The 21,769-nt window shown below is 39.9% G+C and overlaps 1 protein-coding gene across 7 annotated transcripts in view; it reads left to right on the forward strand.

The window, feature by feature from the left end:
* The window catches only part of pcbp4 (poly(rC) binding protein 4), a 259,012-nt gene that overhangs the window by 148,185 nt on the left and 89,058 nt on the right, over positions 1 to 21,769 (forward strand). For all 7 annotated transcript variants that reach the window (XM_060910937.1, XM_060910936.1, XM_060910938.1 and 4 more), the window contains one exon: positions 17,649 to 17,681. In XM_060910937.1, coding sequence (XP_060766920.1) covers positions 17,649 to 17,681 — 33 coding nt within the window. The remainder of the gene's footprint in view (positions 1 to 17,648; positions 17,682 to 21,769) is intronic.

A 21,769-nucleotide genomic window follows, 5' to 3' on the forward strand; every position in this document is an offset into this window, starting at 1 on the left:
AGAAAATAAGACTTGCGTTCAATTATTTGACTCATGAGTGGTAGCACCATTACCTTTACAGTAGCATACCTTCTGTTGGGAAGAGATTGTTCTTTTTTTGTGAGACCAACAAGCTAAACTTGATGGTTGGTCTTTTGGTGCACCGCTTTTCTTTTTGTATGCTGGCTTGATCCTGCTCGCACCAGTTTTTGCTTGTGAGAAGATGCGGGGAGAGGAGGATGGGTTGGGCGCAACCAAGTCTTAAATTTGGGGACCGTTTGGGGGTTGTATTCGTCAGTTTGGATTATTGGGGATCACAAAAATCCCCCCTTCCCCCATAATTTACGCCCAAGGGCAGGAGAATGTGGCAGGGTTCAAAATACTTAAATGTATCTGTGTATGCCTGATGGAGAGAGAGCTCAATAACAGGGCCAGCAAAATAAGACTTCTTGTTGTTGTTGTTTTAATCTTATCAATAAAATAAAATTTTAAGAAACCTCACACGTTAAAAATTGTAAATACATTGTTAAATGTTCATACATTTTAAACAAGTTGTATAATAGGCCGTAGGCTGTACATGCTGTCCAACGGTAGCAGCCATTACACACCCATAAGAAACAAAAAACAAGCGACATGCGTGAACTGGCGCTTGCGAGCATGAATACAGGATTGGTCTGTCCAGCTCTCTCACCTCCTCATCTGTACATTCTGCTCAAATATCATCTTCCAAAGCTTTAATGTTCATGCTTATACCACCATCAGCACCATCATACTTGTTATTCTCACCAAAAAAATTCACCAACCAACAAATTAACACCAGAATCATTGAACACATCACAAATGCTTCAGTAGAAACATATTTAAATCAAAATGCGTGTTTACCAGATTTTCGTACCTGTCCCTTAAAGTGCATGTTCTGGAACAGTTTCATTTTTTTTTTATATGAAAGTACGTCCCTTTACACACTCATCCAGAAGGGTAATTTTGCACAAGGCCATCTGTCTACAGCAGAAAAAAATAAAATAACAAAACGCGTCTGGAAAAATCCCAAGGGAGTCTGGAGCCAGATTCGTGACGTCACCTGCAGAAGCGCCAGCAAGCTGCGAGAGCTTTGCACGGTTTCAGTGCACAGCCTGTGTAGACCAAGTTTAGCAGCTAGCAATTTTGCATTGAAATATGGAATTGTCACCTGAGCGCTGGATGGAACTGCGTCTTTTTTCAGATCAAGTTGCCTCGTGAAGCCCATTTCCCACTGCAAATAGTTCTCAAAGTCGTCGGGCCTTGTGAAGTGAGCACCGCAAATAATGCTGTAGTCTGTAGCATGTAGCCAATTTTTCCAGGTGCCTCGCACGAAGCGCTCCCATTTCTCTCTCATTGTCCGATCTTTTAGAAAACGATGAGTACTAATCCCATCAAGATTGGTGTTGCTACACCCTCCTACGATACATCTGTTAACCATTTTAATAATTACGTGATAACGTTGAAGAAATTTGCAGAAAACCACCAGGTCGTTTTCTCATAAACAAGCCAGCGCTGACGTAGGATTCAGAAGGAAGCGTCCCACACGTCACGTCATGAAAATCAATGTTTGCCGGGAAATCCAAATGCCAAGTTTTTTCAGAGGCAGACCAATTCGCGTCAAATGGCTTGATTTCAACTGAATTTTTCTGGTATTGCGCAAGGTAAAAAAATTGCGCAAAATGTTTCAGATATTTGACCAAAGTTTAATATAAAATAGGAGAATTACATTGATCTTGCTCCTGAATTTACCCGTGATATGCACTTTAATGTAACAGACACCAATATAGTGCAATATCTTAGAAAAGAAAAAAAAGGAAGACAAAAAAATTTTGGAAATACACTACGGTTCAAAAGTTTGGGGTCACTTTGAAATTTCCTTATTTTTGAAAGAAAAGCACTGTTCTTTTCAATGAAGATCACTTTAAACTAATCAGAAATCCACTCTATACATTGCTAATGTGGTAAATGACTATTCTAGCTGCAAATGTCTGGTTTTTGGTGCAATATCTCCATAGGTGTATAGAGGCCCATTTCCAGCAACTATCACTCCAGTGTTCTAATGGTACAATGTGTTTGCTCATTGCCTCAGAAGGCTAATGGATGATTAGAAAACCCTTGTACAATCATGTTAGCACAGCTGAAAACAGTTGAGCTCTTTAGAGAAGCTATAAAACTGACCTTCCTTTGAGCAGATTGAGTTTCTGGAGCATCACATTTGTGGGGTCGATTAAATGCTCAAAATGGCCAGAAAAATGTCTTGACTATATTTTCTATTCATTTTACAACTTATGGTGGGAAATAAAAGTGTGACTTTTCATGGAAAACACAAAACTGTCTGGGTGACCCCAAACTTTTGAACGGTATAGCGTAAGACCTATCCCCCCCCACACACACACATTCACTAGTATATGGCGTGATGGTATCACTTGCACGAACTTGACACAATCAAGTCTAGATTGCTAGCTCGAGTACTTAGTTCAATAATACTTGCTAGGACTGTTTAAACAACATAGATAACCAAGTAAACAGGAATTTAAAAAAATATATTCTATCCACATTCACTGGATATGAGCAATCGTGCGCTCTGATTGGCTACTCTACTACTAGGCTATCAGCTCATAGACAAAAACAAAATGGCAGAGCGTGTTGCTGAAGCAACCGAGGATGGAATAAAAACTCTACTGGAAACAAAACCCCCAAAATTATCAAGTATTTAAAAGGAACAAAAAGAGCTAAAAGAATATTGGTTCCCTCCGCAATATCCCCCATTCCACACAATAGATTGGCTACTCTACTACTACTATCGTAGGCTATCAGCTCGTAGACCATGGGTAGAGAAAAACAAAACATAATTATTCTATCTACATTCATTGGACATGAGGTCACTTTAAACCCATTATGCAAACCCATTACCAAAATTATAGGTGAAGTAAATTATTAATATTAAAAAAAAGTAAATTATTAGGATGTGCATAATGTCCTCGACAAGGATGCCGGGTATTTTATTTACATTTTGTATATTGCCAGTTCTGTGCTAACAAATGCACTCATTATGCTGAGTTACCCACTGTGGACTTCACCTAAAACGTGGCATGTCACAGCTACACCTGATTCTGACCTTGAACTTGCAGTACCTGTCAAAAGTTTGGACACCCCTACTCTACTCATTCATAGGTTCTTCTGTATGTTGTCGAACAATACTGAAGACATCAAAACTATGAAATCACACATGGAACATGTATGGAATTATATGTCAAATTAAAAAAGAAAAAGTGTTAAAAAATATGTTTCATATTTTATGTAGAGTCTTCAAAGTAGCCAGCGTTTAATTTGATGACGCTTTGGATGCTATTGGCATTATCTTAACCAGCTTCATGAGGTCGTCACCTGAAACGCTTCTCAATTAACACGTGTGTCTCGTCAAAAGTTAATTACTGCAATTTCTTGGCTTGGTAATACGTTTGAGATCAAACAGTAAATAGTAAATAATAACAATACAGTAAATAGCCCTATTCCACAACTGTAATAATCCATATTATGTCAAGAACCGCTCGACTAAGTAAAGAGAAACGGCATCCATCATTACTTTGACATGAAGTGTCTGTTAATGAATAAAAATAAAGAAAAAACAATGAATTTGAAAGTGTGTCCAAACTTTTGACTGGTACTATAAGCCAGTTTTGAGTTTCTGGAGCATCACATTTGTGGGGTCGATTAAATGCTCAAAATGGCCAGAAAAATGTCTTGACTATATTTTCTATTCATTTTACAACTTATGGTGGGAAATAAAAGTGTGACTTTTCATGGAAAACACAAAATTGTCTGGGTGACCCCAAACTTTTGAACAGTAGTGTATATTCATTTAAATTTGATAATTAGGCTTTTCCAGGAAAATTACTGGAAAAAAATTAATCCAATTAAATTGTTCAGTTAAATGCTCCCTAGAAAAGACTGCATACTGGATATCCCATCCCCAGAAGAGGATCTTACTCTACAGTAATACTCTGTTAGGAGTAAACACAGCTTGTCATTATGCATCTTTGTTCACGCTATTGCCTTTTCCAAGCAATTGAATTTCAACCAAAACCAATTGCCTGGTTTGGGGGGGGGGGGGAAGGATGCTGTTTATTTATGTTGAAGAGGAAGGAATTTGTATGAGGTCAGGTTCTGGGACTGGGACGTCTCTGATTTGGTTTGCCAACTTGTAAACAGCCATTCTGCCTCTTTACATATTTGGGGCTTCTCCGGGAGAAAGGATACGGCTAAGAGTAATACGGTACTAACAGGTTCTCATTGAATTCTACTCATATTTAGCGATCTTGCTATCTCACTGTCAGGTTTGTTCCGATTTGCTGAGGTGTGGCATAGCTTGAACACTATTGGATGTTTGAAATTCAGTCAAGCACTTCAACACGCTTTCAGCCTGACTTCTTGTTTCAGAAAGAAAGTCATCAATATAAAGAATTAAATCAGAGCCTAGAAGCCATTTTTATTGGGACTTGAGTGTATTTCTTGGTGGAGTTTTCCTTCAAGTGCTAGTGCTGCTTTATATGATAATGATCTGTTATGAGAATTGCTTATGTTAACTGGAGACCCCACAGGTAATAAGAATGCCAAGTAAACCGTAATCACAATAACGGTCTATTAAGTTTTTTCATGCGTCATATAAAGTCCTGATGGAATTTGGTTCCAGTTTGAAACCTTGTATTACTTAATATCGCTAGCTGACACTGTTTATCCCTGAAGGCAGCATGAATGGAGCTTTCATAAGAGCAAAGATCATTATCATTAACGTGCAGCGTGTAACTGGCGTGTGGGCATGTGCTCTTCTTCAGAAACCTGAGCCGCTAGCTAGCAGTGAGTCCTGCAGCATCCTTCCCCAACACGCACATCATGTTGTTGTATCTCAGAGAATCACACGCGGTGTAGTCTTTTTCAACATTTTCTCTCGTCACGTTGGCCGCACGGAATCTGTCAGAATGTTCCCGGAAAGCCCACGTCATACAGATTCACACTTGATGGCTAGCTCGCTAACAAGCCCCTGAGCTTTTGCTAGCGTTTTGCCTTCCCAGCTACACATTACACTCACATCGACAAATAAATCACCATCCACCCCTGAAGAGAAGAAGCAGATGCACACAGTGAACTGGAGCATGATGGAGTTTTGACTATGACAGACAGACCACTGTTCAGCCAAGAAAGATTGACTTAGCAGCATGTGCTCTGGTGGACATGATTTTTTGGACACGAGGACATTTTTCTCTCTGAAAAGTGCACAGTGTTAAAACTGCTCGAATATTAGCAGTCATCAGTGTTGGGCACGCTATTTTCAAAAAGTAATTAGTTGTAGTTACTAGTTACTTTTCCCAAAAAGTAACTGAGTTAGTAACGGAGTTACTTTGTCATAAAAGTAACTAATTACCAGGGAAAGTAATTATTCAGTTACATTTTCTGTTACACACCCCCCCCCCCCCCCCCCCAAAAAAAAGAAATCAAATTCAATTAGTGTAATCATAATAAAAGTGAATGTTAAATGTGTTTAATGACTGAAATGGACACTTAACAGAACCAATTAGTAACATTATCTACACTATATTAATATTTTTGTGGGACAATGTGAGATAAGACATCTATCAAATTTAATATATTTTTGTAGTTATTAAAATTATGTTACTAATTACTGGCCACTGACGAGGACAAACGCTTTGTTCCTCGACATAATGTGCATTGCACGTAGACATTTTTGCCTTTTATTTCAAGTAATGAAAAGTAATGGCTGTATTTCCAATGTGAAAATGCAGTGTTGGGCTGACCGCTCGCCACCGCTGTGTCTTCTGATTGAAAGTGTGCGCAGTAGTGCAGTAGGCGGAGCCTACCTACGTATGCTGTCCAAATCTACTCTGATTGGCTTACTATGCCGTTGTCTCGCATCTCCCCGCCCCACACTAAAGCAGAGGAAAGAAAGGCTGAGCGAGCAGCGTGCCAGATGAGAACAGCTTTAATAAAGTAACGCATAGTATTTTATTGTAAGTAACGGGAACGGCGTTATAACGATGTAAAAAGTAATTAGTTAGATTACTCGTTACTAAAAAAAGTAACGCCGTTAGTAACACCGTTTATTTCTAACGCCGTTATTCCCATCACTGGCAGTCATACACTATCACTTGAAATTAGGCACTACATTAGGAGTGAAAACATGCTATTTGAGATCAAATTTATTAGATAGCAAAATAGACCAATAAAAGTTCTAAAGTGCATCTCAGTCCCATGACTAGTTTTTCCAGAAAACTAATTAGCAAGATGAAAAATGCTAGCTAACAATGTAATAATGTACGGTGAGCTAGTTAGCTAGTTAAGCACATTAATTTCGGATAAGGGAAACAAACAGGGAGCACAATATCAGTCTGCGTCCTTCACAAAAAGTAAACAGCTTTGAGATGATGTTTTCTCATCTCACATTGCACTTAATACTTATTATGGGTCCAGCTACTTTCATATTCTTTAGCATGCCTCGGGTTAGCAAGAGTTATACTGTATCACAGGATGTTATAAACTACTATTTCCATGCCAACTGGAACAACTACTTAAATTAAGATGTAAAATGATGGAAATTATTATGACAAACAAACAAACACTGGAATGTCCTGAATGTATAGACCCCTTCGCATGTTTGTAAACAAACCGACCGTTGCCAGGATGCGCGCGCAGCCTGGACTCAGAAACAATGGCGCTGCCCATAGACCGGCATTATGAGCTGTCAGATTATGCAAAACAATTGTCGTTACAAGATCGAGAACGCTACATAAATAAGTTAACTCTAACAAGTGGACATCGCCTACCGCAGGGCTTTTCAAAGTGTGGGGCGCGCCTCCCCTGGGGGGCGCCAGAGTTCTTCAGGGGGAGCGCAACGTGAGGAAACATAAACCAGAATAAGTTACTATTGCGGACATTTAGCGAACTTCAGCTAGCCTTTACCAGAGACAAAATGGATCGATTTTTAGTACCTAAAGCTACAGTGAGTGAGGAGACAGAGTCTGGGCCAAGCAAAAAAACAGAGCCTCCAGGATTTCGCGATGTTGCGATTTGCAAATTCAGGGCGGTGTTGCAATTATATCCAATCACCGCAACCTTCCCGCAAATTTGACCAATCGTTGGCGTCGTCTTGAGGTGACGTCGATAAACTACTGTACCTTCCGCCTTACTTCCGTGTATACGTTCAAGAGAAGTAGCATGCGCGCAGTGTTGCCAGATTGGGCGATTTTAAGTGTATTTTGGCGGATTTTGAACATATTTTGGACTGGAAAACGTCAGCAGTATCTGGCAACACTGCATATGCGAGTCAGTGTTTATGTACAGTAGGCTTAAATTCTGTTACTGAAAGTGTGTTATGTTTACAGTGAAGGACTGTGTGCACTTTACGTTATTTTTTTACTTAATACAAGAAATGAATGGATGCCAACATTTTTGCCAAAATGGTATTTTATTTTCCATTGTTTAGGCAGCTTCAGCATAATACTGTGAGATTCTGTTCAAATTGTTTTTTTTTCTATGAAGCCTGAGCCATTTATTTTATTAGTTTATAATTATTGTTTAATTTAGTCTTCAGGAGAGACTGCCTGCACACAGTACTAGTATTAATAGTTTTTTTTTTCTTACATGAAAGCTGAGGCATTTATATTATATTTTAAGGTAACTTCATGTTGTGCTGTGAGGTTCTCTGCACTTTAACTTTTGAACCAACAGGTGCATTTGGATAAGTAAAGCCTATTTTTCTGCATTTTTGTAGTCCTGGTAATCTTTTATATTGGTAAAGTTGTTTATAGGACCATTTCTCAGTGTCTTTGTTTTTTTAATCAATAGTTTTTCAGTAATAACTTAATATTTAACATATCACTCAATTTTAATCACAAAAAGAGAAAATCGCAACAATTTCTCGCAACTTTCACTTCCTCCCGGAATCTAATCGCAACAAAAACCTAAAAAACACCACAACTTTCATCGCAATTTTTTGGAAAACCCCCACAACATCAGACATTTTAGCCTGCAACAATCACAAAAAAGGCCCGCGGAATCCTGGGGGGACTGAAAAAAGAAGGAAGTATGACCACGATTATTTAAAGTTTGGATTTTCATGGACTGGATCTGAAGATGCTCCACTGCCACAGTGTGTTGTCTGCCAAGAGGTGCTAGCTAACGATGCTATGAGATGTTTAAAATGTGTAAAACAAGATGTTTTAAAAAGAAAAGCACAGATGTTTAAAATGTGTAAAAGAAAAAAAATAAAAATGTGTACAACAACCGTTTTTTTTTTAAATACGAATGGAACATTAAGTATAGCAACAACAAAAATTGTGGGGGGGGGCGCTGTTGTTTATTTGCTCTCTGAGGGGGGGCTGACTCTCCCACACTTTGAAAACCCCTGGCCTACCGGATCCGTATTTAATTAAAGAGTGGACGGACGATGTTAGTAAGTTTTCCTCTGATATCTGAAGGCAGTCATACTATTTACAAAAAATGTCAAACTCCAAAAAAAAAAAACCTATTTACAAAAGTAGCCTGCCATCAACATTCTGGTTACAGCGAGACTACAACTTAACAATGGGACATTCATATTCATTTTGTTTTAATCAAATTATGCCAGTGATGTGATGGCAATGTGGCTTTAGCTACAACAGCAAATCCCAACACTAAACAGCAATTTGCAGGAGGTAATGGCATGAAAGGAATGATAGTGTAAAGAGTGCAGCTAAGAGAAATCAGAGCTGCGTAAAAAGCGAGAGGCAGAGAGCAGAAATGAAACTGAACGGGGCGGGAGCTAGGTTAGAGCAGTCAACGTAAGTTGGCATTTAGAGTGAGGGCACACAATTTTACCTTTCCATCCTTGCTTTAAAATTGTGATTTTCGGCATACACAAATAATGATGGCACAAAATCTGGACTGCTTGGGTCAAGCGAGAGCTCTCCTACAAACACAATTGCATGCAAAGCTAAGTTAACATGCTAACAATATTCATTACATTGTGTAACTATGACCCAGCTAATCAGACAAACGTTACCAAAGTATTTTGCTACATCAATAAACGAAGACTAGAAAGAATAAAGAAGAAAGATTTAATAAATAGCCTGATCTTACCTGTGATGAAGTGGGCACTGCAAACCTGTGCATTTTTGATGGTGCTTTCATCCCAGTCTACACGTTTGATGGCTTGTAGCCATAGACGTTGGCGATTTTTTTGGAATGGGTGAGATCCTGCTGGAATTCTGTACATTTTAACCCCATCACTGCTACAATTCTGACACCCGACAACACAACAACTAGGCATTTCTTCCAAATATTTCTTCTCATCTCTACCGTCGCTGAGTCTTTTTTGGGTCCAGGCTGCGTGCGCAATTTCCTCTTACGTATGAATGACGTTTACTGCGAAGGGGTCTATTCAAACCATTAGCATGAATGCTAGTTCACCACATGATCTCATCTCATCTCATTATCTGTAGCCGCTTTATCCTGTTCTACAGGGTCGCAGGCAAGCTGGAGCCTATCCCAGCTGACTACGGGCGAAAGGCGGGGTACACCCTGGACAAGTCGCCAGGTCATCACAGGGCTGACACATAGACACAGACAACCATTCACACTCACATTCACACCTACGCTCAATTTAGAGTCACCGGTTAACCTAACCTGCATGTCTTTGGACTGTGGGGGAAACCGGAGCACCCGGAGGAAACCCACGCGGACACGGGCAGAACATGCAAACTCCACACAGAAAGGCCCTCGCCGGCCACAGGGCTCGGACCCAGACCTTCTTGCTGTGAGGCGACAGCGCTACCCACTACACCACCGTGCCGCCCTCACCACATGATGTATTTGCTAATTCTGTGCTCAAAAAGTTTCACTTTCCAGCTTTTTTTTTACTCATTTAAAGGAACAGTCCACCATACTTCCATAATGAAATATGTTCTTCTCTGAATTGAGACGAGCTGATCCGTACCTCTCCGAGCTTTGTGCGACCTCCCAGTCAGTCAGACGCACTGTTACTCCTGTTAGCAATGTAGCTAGGCTCAGCATGGCCAATGGTATTTTTTGGGGCTGTAGTTAGATGCGACCAAACTCTTCCACGTTTTTCCTGTTTACATAGGTTTATATGACCAGTGATATGAAACAAGTTCAGTTACACAAATTGAAACATAGCGATTTTCTATGCTATGGAAAGTCCGCACTATAATGACAGGCGTACTAACACCTTCTGCGCGCTTCGACAGCACACTGATATGGAGCTCAGATATCAATGCGCTGTCGAAGCGCGCAGAAGGTGTTAGTACGCCTGTCATTATAGTGCGGACTTTCCATAGCATAGAAAATCGCCACGTTTCAATTTGTGTAACTGAACTTTGTTTCATGTCACTGGTCATATAAACCTATGTAAACAGGAAAAACGTGGAAGAGTTTGGTCGCATCTAACTACAGCCCCAAAAAATACCATTGGCCATGCTGAGCCTAGCTACATTGCTAACAGGAGTAACAGCGCGTCTGACTGACTGGGAGGTCGCACAAAGCTCGGAGAGGTACGGATCAGCTCGTCTCAATTCAGAGAAGAACATATTTCATTATGGAAGTACGGTGGACTGTGCCTTTAAGAGCAAAATTCAGCAATTGTCATGAATAAAACCTCATAAAAAGTGACAAATTGTTGCCTGAGCTGTGCTAACACATGATTTTGAATGGTTGGATGCATGTTTACAGATTCAGCAATGACGAATGCTAAAAAAAAAAAAAGATGAAAATAAAATAAAGTTGAACTTTATAAGAGCTAAATGGCACAGCAATCATAGAACCTCCTGATTGTCATTTAGCTCATTAGGTTCACCAGCTTGAAAACATTTACGAGTGAGGTTTATCAGGACGCATACAGTGCCTTCCATAAGTATTGGCACCCCTTGAAAAGATTAGGGGGGAAAATCCAAGTTGAATTGTAATAACCTTCTTCAGAGAAAAACAAATCCCTCATTAGGAAATAAGTATTTTCAACAAAAACACATGCTACTGTTATTGGCACCGCTGGAAATGATCGTGAACACAATGTAACTGAAGCACGTTTCCCATTTAAATTGTACAGTATTTTTGAGCTGATTGGAGTGTGTAGGAACTTTCCAGCTGTAATCCATGACTTCCTGATTAACCGGGGACAAATATGAGGTGACACAGAGGCCAAATTCCCTGAGTCATCCATCAGCGTGGGAAAGATAAGAGAACACACAAAACAAATGAGGGAGAAGTGTATTGACCTTCATAAGTCAGGGAATGGTTATAAAAAATAGCTACTCGCCTGAAAATGTATGTTTCTACTGTTAGAGCAATAATAATAATAATAATCTCATCTCATTATCTCTAGCCGCTTTATCCTGTTCTACAGGGTCGCAGGCAAGCTGGAGCCTATCCCAGCTGACTACGGGCGAAAGGCGGGGTACACCCTGGACAAGTCGCCAGGTCATCACAGGGCTGACACATAGACACAGACAACCATTCACACTCACATTCACACCTACGGTCAATTTAGAGTCACCAGTTAACCTAACCTGCATGTCTTTGGACTGTGGGGGAAACCGGAACACCCGGAGGAAACCCACGCGGACACGGGGAGAACATGCAAACTCCACACGGAAAGGCCCACGTCGGCCACGGGGCTCGAACCTGGACCTTCTTGCTGTGAGGCGACAGCGCTAACCGCTACACCACCGTGCCGCCTAATAATAATAATAAAGAAAAAAAAAGTGGACACCAACTGGAACTGTTGTAGACCTGCCTGGAAGAGGACCCAAGTTTATTTTGCACCCAAGTACAGTGAGGAGGGTAAGAGAGGCAAAACGTCCCCAAGGATCACTGTTGGTGAATTACAAGAAAAAGTAAAATCTTGGGGTTTCCAACACTACGTTCAGACTGCAACCTGAAACGACCCATATCCGATTTGTTGTGAAATCCGATTTTTTTGTTAGGCCGTTCACATTACCAATTATATGAAACTTGTATGCGATCTCCAATATGAACAGAAAACGACCCAAAAGTGTCCCGCATGCGCAAATTGACACGTAATAAGCACATCTACGTAATACGTAAACAAAAAAAAAAAATGCACTCTTCAAGTTTGCAAGTAAAGCATGGAGATGAGGCGAGACCTGGCGATGTGGTTTTTGTGGCAGCGGCGGAACTCACACAATAATCTGATTAATGTGGGCAGCAGACTAATGAGACCGAAGGTGTCAAATTACTGGAAATTTCCAGAACAATCTTATAATCTTGTAATACAGGATGATTTAACATCCAGGTCCCTACCAAATCCACCATTAGCTTGATCAATTCTATAAAAGTCTATTTAAATTCTGAAAATTGTACAAATGTTGTTTTCCACCAAAGAGACGGGATTAGCCAACGCAGAATAGTGACGTTTGTCTCTTGGACTACATTCAGACTGCACCCTGAAATGACCCATATCCGATTTTTTTTGCCCATATGCAACCTGTATCCGATTTGTTATTGACAATCTGAACGACACAGATCCGATTTTTTCACATGCGACCCAGGCCGCTTGGATATGTGGTCCTAATTCCGATGCATATCCGTTATTTTCACATGCGACTGCAGTCTGACCGGACAGGTCGCATTCATGCGACCTACACGTCATCAACAAGAGACAAATGTCACTATTCTGCGTTGGCTAATCCCGCCTCTTTGGTGGAAAACAACAACATTTATACAGTTTTCACCACATCGCCAGGTCTCGCCTCATCTCCATGCTTTACTTGCAAACTTGAAGAGTGCACTTTTTTTTTGTTTACGTATTACGTAGATGTGCTTATTACATGTCAATTTGCGCATGCGAGACACTTTTGGGTCGTTTTCCGTTCATATTGGAGATCGCATACAAGTCTCATATAATTGGTAATGTGAACGGCCTAACAAAAAAATCGGATTTCACAACAAATCGGATACGGGTCGTTTCAGGTTGCAGTCTGAACGTAGTGTTGTTGATGACGTGTAGGTCGCATGAATGCGACCTGTCTGGTCAGACTGCAGTCGCATGTGAAAATAACGGATATGCATCGGAATTAGGACCACATATCCAAGTGGCCTGGGTCGCATGTGAAAAAATCGGATCTGTGTCGTTCAGATTGTCAATAACAAATCGGATACAGGTCGCATATGGGCAAAAAAATCGGATATGGGTCGTTTCAGGGTGCAGTCTGAACGTAGTCCAAGTCTCCAAAACCACCATCAGACTCCACCTCCATGCCAACAAATTATTTGGAACGTTTGCCAGGGGAAAAAAAAAACCCAACACCTTTTCTGTCAGTTAACCACAAACATAAGCACCTGAAATCTGCGAAACGGTACTACAGCTTTGACTGGAACCATGTTCTATGGTTTGATGAAACAGAAATGGAGCTATTTGGCAATAAACATTCAAGGTGGATTTGGCGTAAAAAGTAGGATGGTTATAATGAAAAGAATCCGATCCCAACTGTAAAATATGGTGGAACTTCTGTGATGCTTTGGGGCTGTTTTTCCTTCAAAGACCCTGGAAACCTTGTTAGGGTCCATGGCATCATGAACCCCATGAAATACCAGGACATTTTAAATCAGAATCTGTCTGCTTCTGCCAGGAAACTAAAACTGGGTCGTCACTGGATCTTCCAGCAGGACAATGATCCGATGTCCAAATCAACACAAAAATGGTTCACTGAGCACAGAATCAAGCTTCTGCCCTGGCCATCTCAGTCCCCTGACCTGAACCCCAGTGAAAACCTGTGGGCTGAGCTGAAGAGGAGAGAGCACAAGAGCGGGCCGAGGACCCTGGATGATCTGGAGAGATTGTGTAAAGAGGAACGGTCTCAGATGCCCTGCTCTGTATCTCCAAACTTATAAAATGTTATCGGACAGACTCGGTGCTTTTTTACTGACAAAAGGAGGTGATACAAAGTATTAAATGCAGGAGTGCCAGTAATAGTGGCACATGTGTTTTGTTGGGAAAAAAAATCTTGATGAGGGATTTGTTTTTCTCTGAATAAATTTCAAATAAAGGTTGGGTTTTTCTCTTTTTTTTTCCAGTGTGAGATGAAGCTACTTCACCAAAAGGTGGATTTTTTTCTCACCCTTTGTACTAATCTTGACAAGGGGTGCCAATAATTGTGGAGGTCACTGTAAGTGGTGTAACTTAAAGCCAGATTCAATATGTTTCACATAAGGCTGCTTGTTTCTTACTAAAGCCTTCCATTTCTATAAAACCCAACCTTCCATTCAGATCGGTTATAAAAGAGACATTATCGTCAGGAACCAGTGAAAAGACAATGAGAAAAGCAGAAAGGTTATTAAACACAGGTATGTGGAGTCACTCCTATATTCTCACTACTCAAGCATTTGTGAAACACTAGAGACGGTCTGCTTATGTGACTCAAAGCCAAGCCAAGATTCTCTTTTTTTCTTGGTGGACTGATCCTTCTGGATTTTACAACAGGCTCCAAATATCTGAGTCCAGTATCAAGACCAACGTGTCTTCTCTTAAAATATAAACTATTATAAATATTTAAATATAAAAATAAATATAAAAATATAATATAATAAAATATTATATATAATATAAATATAAAAATATAAATATTTTTGCACATTTGGTTTGGTAAACCGCTCAAACAATTGCTGAAACGAAGAAAAAAAAAGTTGTTTTTTATCCATTTATAGTTACATATGGATTATTGTAGAACCTGGGATGTGTGAAGGTGGGTTCGAAGGAAGAACAGAGAGACAGCTGGACTTTGGCAGAGCTTCGAGCTCACTTTATTTTTCCCACGAACACTTTTTAACATTGTCGCAGTATTTCAGGGGCTCAGCACTTTTCAAGCTCATGCGCCGGTGTGTGTATGTGCGGGTGTGTTCTTTGCGACCTCTGTCAGCTCCATCTCTCTCTCTCTCTCTCTCTCTCTCTCTCTCTGTGGTTCCTGGCATTCTGGCGCGCAAAGCACCCATAAGTAAATCCATTAGCTGGGTCTCCATTGCAGTTTTGTGCACAATAGAAGTGATTTTTTTTTTTTATTTCGACAAAACAGAATTGCAAATGGTCTGTTTCTCCAGTCAGTGAGATTACACGATTAAAGCTAGGATTTCTCTTCATGTAAAAATTCCTCCTCTTGCTATAGCTATCAAAAAGCATTCTTTTTTTCAGAAAGGTAGCGTTTCCATTTGTCATAGATGCGACTTACTGTAAATGCAAAAAAACAATAAAACAAAAGTAAAACAACAATAACAAACAATAAAGGACAACAACAGACAACTACTAGGTATCGTCACCACTTCACCCTCATCCCCACCATCTCTTACATCCTCTTCATGTAATTTCATCGAACTAAAGTACAAGATATACAGTACATTTCTATAGCAATTATACCTCTTTGTGCAACCTAATTACAGTGCAATATTCATTTTAATATATTCGTTACAGTGCAATATATTCATACTTATTCTACCCACATTCACTGGATATGAGCAATCGCACGCTCTGATTGGCTACTCTACTACTAGGATATCAGCTCATATACCGTGAGTAGAGAAAAACAAAATGGTGGAGCGTGTTGCTTAACCAACCGAGGACGAAATAAAAACTCTACTGGAAAACAAAACCCCAAAAACTGTTATGAGGTATTTAAAAGAAACAGAAATAGGTAAAAGAATATAGGCGGGTGTTCCCCCCTCCCCGCAATATCTCCTGTTCCACACTCCAGCCCAGTCAGTGGCGGTAATGCACCTTTAAGTTGGTTTGCCAACCACCAAAAAACCCTAAAGAAGAAGAAGAAAATGGCGGCGCATGTTGCTGAACCAACCAGGGACGAAATAAAAACTCTACTGGAAAACAAAACCCCAAAAAGTATTAAAAAAGCAACAAAATACAGAATAAAAAAGTATTTAATGGGAAGAACATATATATTTTTTTATTTTTCAATTATTATTATCGCGGGTGGCACGGTGGTGTAGTGGTTAGCGCTGTCGCCTCACAGCAAGGAGGTCCTGGGTTCGAGCCCCGTGGCCGGCGAGGGCCTTTCTGTGTGGAGTTTGCATGTTCTCCCTGTGTCCGCGTGGGTTTCCTCCGGGTGCTCCGGTTTCCCCCACAGTCCAAAGACATGCAGGTTAGGTTAACTGGTGACTCTAAATTGACCGTAGGTGTGAATGTGAGTGTGAATGGTTGTCTGTGTCTATGTGTCAGCCCTGTGATGACCTGGCGACTTGTCCAGGGTGTACCCCGCCTTTCGCCCGTAGTCAGCTGGGATAGGCTCCAGCTTGCCTGCGACCCTGCAACCCTGTAGAACAGGATAAAGCGGCTAGAGATGATGAGATGAGATGAATTATTATTATTATTATTATTATAGCATTTTTCACAAATTGCTACTGTCATTTCACTGGTTTGTTTACATTCGAAGTGGAAATGATTTTGTCAGACATTTTATATAAAGTTTTTATTTATCGAATTTGCAAAAATTAAAAATGCTCCGTTTCTCAAAACCCAGTGAATGTGGATAGAATAAAACAGTTATTCCACTCAATCTCGTTGTACACGGCTTATAGCCAACTCAGTGCTACGCACCTCGTTGGCTATCAGCTCATGTACAACTCGATTTTGTGGAAGAACTTAAATATTCTGTATATTGCATATTCTATAGTGTATAGTGTGTATATTTCGTGTGTATATATATATATATATATATATATATATATATATATATATATATATATATATATATATATATTGTGTATATTCTGCAGAGCACTCAGTCACCACATTTTTTAATTCTTTTTTTATTCTATTACATTCTGTCTTGCTCCCTTTCCTCGTCGTCGTCCCCCCCCCCGCCCGCCAAACTATCTTCATGACCAAAGGAGCATTGTAATAAGCATTTCACTGCATGTCGCACTCTGTATGATTATATATGCGACAAATAAATTTGAATTTGATTTGAAAAAAGGTGTTTCCATTTCAATTTTTGCGAAATATTGCATTAATGAATCGTCTGGAAAAAAAAAACAGCTCATGCCAGCGTAAGAACTTTTTTCAATATAGTTAAGAGTTGTTTTTTTAAATTCATCCGTTTTCATTACTTTTTTTTTTTAGTTCGCTATTTCAAATTCCCCATTTACCAGGTTCATGAAAACACGGCTACTGTCACCTTCCATAGATATAAAACAAAAAAACAACATTGTAGAAAGCTTCACCATTATTCCGAATTATTTGTTTAAATAGCACAATTCTCAATCTGTTTCTGACTAGTGTTACCATAGATCATGTGCAGCGGTTATAAAAGAAACTAGAACGTATTTGAAAATTGAGCATCGTCTGATCCAGCTCATTACGATCACTGACTTTTTGTCCCAAAGACTGGGGTCAAAATGTTCATTGTAGTTTCAGTTGTTTTCATGATTTAATCATTTAACGAAATTGGATGCAAGATTGTAAGCCATGGAAATAGCTTTAAACATTTTTATATTCTCTGTTCCTCTGTTCTCTGCATGGGTTTGTTTAATTAACGTGTTCTGAGTTTGTACAATGTTTGGATTATTCGTAAAGTATAAATTGCTCTGTAAATCACTCATTTGTTCTTCGTTTATAACAGAAAGGAGAAACGGTGAAGAGGATACGAGAGGAGGTAGGACATCAAGAATCTACCAACATCTCCAAGAAGTGTGTGTGTGTGTGTGTGTGTGTGTGTGTGTGTGTGTGTGTGTTGTACTTTATTCAAACCAAAGAGGAAATGGGATTTGTTTGAAGCTCGTCTGGTGTGCAGCCACATTAAAAGTTCAGTGCGTTGGTCTCGGCCAGTGACAGAGAAAAGACAGAGAAAAGGCAGAACACGGAATAAAGCGTGTTTCACATCGACACTAACAAGACAACACAAGGAGAGAGAGAGAGAGAGAGAGAGAGAGAGAGAGCATGAATATGTAAATGAAGCCCATCATCTCAAGGACTACTGTCTCTCTCTCTCTCTCTCTCTCTCTCTCTCTCTCTCTCACACACACACACACTATATACATTCATGAACTCCTGTTAAATGGGGAGTTTCAAGGCCACTCTCAAAACACAAGGGGATTTTACAAAGGAGAAAAGCTCAGGTGTGTGTGTGTGTGCGTGCGTGTGTGTGTGTGTTCAGAGCCCTTAAAAAAAATGCCTTTTCATTTTATCTATAAAGTAACTGAAGTAAAGCTGGAACTCTTAAGATGATGCTTGTGTGTGTGTGTGTGTGTGTGTGTGTGTGTGTGTGTGTGTGTGTGTGTGTGTGTCTCTCTCTCTCTCTCTCTCACACACACACACACACAGAGCATAACAATGTGTTTGACAGACATGCGCTCGTTGTCACCGTGAAATGAAGACTAATGATTTTGGCTTCATAATGCACAAGATGTACAACAGATACTGCACTCTCTCTCTCTTTCTTAATTCGCAACCGAGTGTCATTTTGACAATTATCAGGCATGTCCGGGGCTCAATTTGAGTGTCCGCTCCGAAAAAAAAATGGATGTAATATTGTAAAATTTAAAAAAAAAAGTGTAAAATCCTCTTGAATTAATATTAATATTACGTGACAAGAAGGTTGAACAAAACAAATTCATTAGCCAGTCCACGGAGCAAGTCAAAGCTTCCGTTTGCTACCCAGTCCCTTCTTGGTCTTGCCTGGAAGTCCAATTAACTAGTCTAAACAGTGTCAAATAGCATAATTTAACTCAAAAGTATGACATGATAATTATACGCATTACACAGGCTACAAAAAAATAAAGCATGGGCTTCTGGAAAAACCTGAGAGGTATGATTTTGTCACCAATGTCTTTACTCTCTCCTGGTAAAGGATTGTATGTGTGTCCTTGATATGAAGACACTGAGACTTTAGCTATCATTTTGTCGCAAGTAAAAATGTCATCTGAGTCAGACTAGCGTCACCATTTTCATTCGATGATGTACGAGTTACAGCCAGACCACGTGCACAGTGGACTTCACATCTGAATCAGCGCACACCATAATGTTTCGAGAAATATACGCCCTCATATGAACATGTTACATTTAAACAAACCTGTCAAATGAAAAGTTTGCTTTTATACAAGTCAGTCGGACGTACGGTAGAGGCTTTCTTTGGCTGGTTGTTGAAGGAATGAAGTGCAAAAGAAAGGTTGCATGAACAGCCTCCTGAAACTGTTGGTCCGTCACTGTGAATGTATACTGTAAGTGATAAACTCCATCCTGTGTCAGCCCATTGGCTATAAATAAAACTGAAAACCTGCCACTGCAAAACAGATACGTACACCGCTTCTACAATTCAGGATCATAACTATCATTTCAAAATGGTTTTTAGATTCAGGGAAAAAAAAAATGCAACCCAAGGGGGGAAAAAAAAGCCTCAATGAGGCTGTAGCTCATATCGGCCACTGCTGTTGTGTGCAAGTTTGAAATCTGACCAATCCTGTAGGAGAAGTAGGAATTTTTGTGAAATTGCATATGACCCGTGTAGCCGCATCCATGGCAGGTGGCGCCACCTGGTGAACAATTCTTCTTGGTATATGTCTTTAGAGTCTTTTGGGTGAGTTTCAGTGAAAATGTCCTAGCACTTTACGAACAGTAGTGTTTGGTGTAACGAGTCACCCAAAATTTTCAAACACCCATAAAATGTTAAATATGAGAGGTGGCGCCACCATCTTGACAACTTTTATACATACCGACCTGGAGAACATTCCATATGAGTTTGATCAAAATCTGATCACTCCTGTAGGAGGAGTAGCGATTTTCGTGAAATTGCACGTGACCCCTCTGGAGCCTCATCCATGGTAGGTGGCACCACCTGGTGAATAAATCTTATTGGTATATGTCTTGAGAGTCTTCTGGGTGAGTTTCAGTGAAAACGTCCCAGCAGTTTATGAAGATTAGCGTTTAATGTGATGGGTCACTCAAAAACTTCAGACGCCCATAAAATCGTTAATATGACAGGTGACGCCACCATCTGGACAACTTTTATGCACCCACCTGGGGAACACTGTATGTGAGTTTGATCAAAATCCAATCAATCCTGTAGGAGGGGTAGCAATTTTTGTAAATTGTGGACGGATAATGATGACGAACGGACAACAGACGGACGACACGTGATCGCATAAGCTCATCCGGCCTGGCCCGTGACCGGATGAGCTAAAAAAAAAATTTCATCCCACAGTGAGGTGGCCCAGTTAAGTGGTAAATTCACTCACCTGGCAACCCTGACCATAGCGAGTTTCTATTTTTCTGTATTTGAAAAGAAAAAGTAAATCACATTTAATTATTTTCCACCCCATGTCCTAGATTTACTCTATCACAACCTGTTTCCTTAACTTTTTTTTTCCACAAATTGACATCATATAACAGATGTTGGAATGTCATGAATGGCATACTTTATTTTTCTACCTTGTTTTTCATTATGGGTCACATTTTTTGAATTAAATATAAAAACCAAACTAATTCGATATCCCATTGCTGAGAGAACAAGAATTTTTCAGTTTCAGTTCAAACAGGAAGATGCAGAGGTTGGGGTAGGGTTCGAGCCGAGACACGGAAAATCCTGCCAACATGGTAAGAAAGAGAAATCTGAGGACAGCTATGATCTCAATGCCAGAATCTCTGAAAAGTGAGTACAAATAGCAAATTAGTGATGGCTCAGTGCTAGTCCACACTCATCTGGCCTACATAACACCACGAAATGATCATAAACGTCTCTGAATCTTGTTGCCAGAAAAACCTTGACGAGACCATCTCTCATGCATGACATGGACCAGACCAGGGCCAAAATTTAAATGCTGTGTGAGCATTGGATATGAGATAGAGCTGGTTGCTCTAAAATATTTACATATTATCCAAATTTTGAAATGTAGCTTGTGGTCCCAACGATACATGATGGGATGAAGGGGAGTTGATAGAACTGATTCATATATGCCAAATTTGGATTCCAAGGATAAAAAAATACCAAGGATAAAAATCCGAAGCAGGAGTCTTGTATTGGATATGAGCTGAAACCAGCAGTCAGTCTAGCTAATAGAGAAATGAATTGTTGAGAGCTGATCGTTTAGAAAGGCCTGAGATGAGTGGGAATTACAGTAATAGAGACGACTAGCTATAAACAATGAAACCAATAGGTCAAGCAGGGGTCAAAGCGAGGTTGAGTAAAGGTCACCAGACCATCTGGTTCCCTACAAACATCTGGCAGCCTGTGGAAAAAAGCCATCCTCATTTCAGTTGTTGTAGTGCGAGCGTCTTAGATTGCAGGAATAAATTTTACAAATGATAAGCAATAAGCAAGAAATAGCCATTCAACGGCTGAGCTATAAATGTAATCAAACTGCAGACCCAGCAGAACCTGAAACCAACTGCAAAACGGCCTCATTCAGACACTGCGAAAGAAGCTAATTCTTAAAGGCAGTATGGAAACGTGGAGGGTCAGTGTTCACAAACAAGAATGAATTTTATTCCATCAGTTAGAAAAAGGAAGTACAATTTGTGCAATATCAATGAAAGTGTGTTTCTAATAGTTGAAACACATTGTGTGGGATGGACAGGTCATAAATTTAGCAGCTAGCCAATCAGTCAGCTGAAATCTGTTCTTATTAAAGGAGATACGCAAAACCATGGCCTCACTTTTGTTTATAGATGCCTTGAGACCTCAAGAATGGTACAGGAATAGTTTTAAGCATTAACAATAAATCTAATATAGTAATTTTTACGATTAAA

This window comes from Neoarius graeffei, chromosome 26, assembly GCF_027579695.1.
Source record: "Neoarius graeffei isolate fNeoGra1 chromosome 26, fNeoGra1.pri, whole genome shotgun sequence".
In the NCBI taxonomy this organism is placed as follows: Eukaryota; Metazoa; Chordata; class Actinopteri; order Siluriformes; family Ariidae; genus Neoarius; species Neoarius graeffei.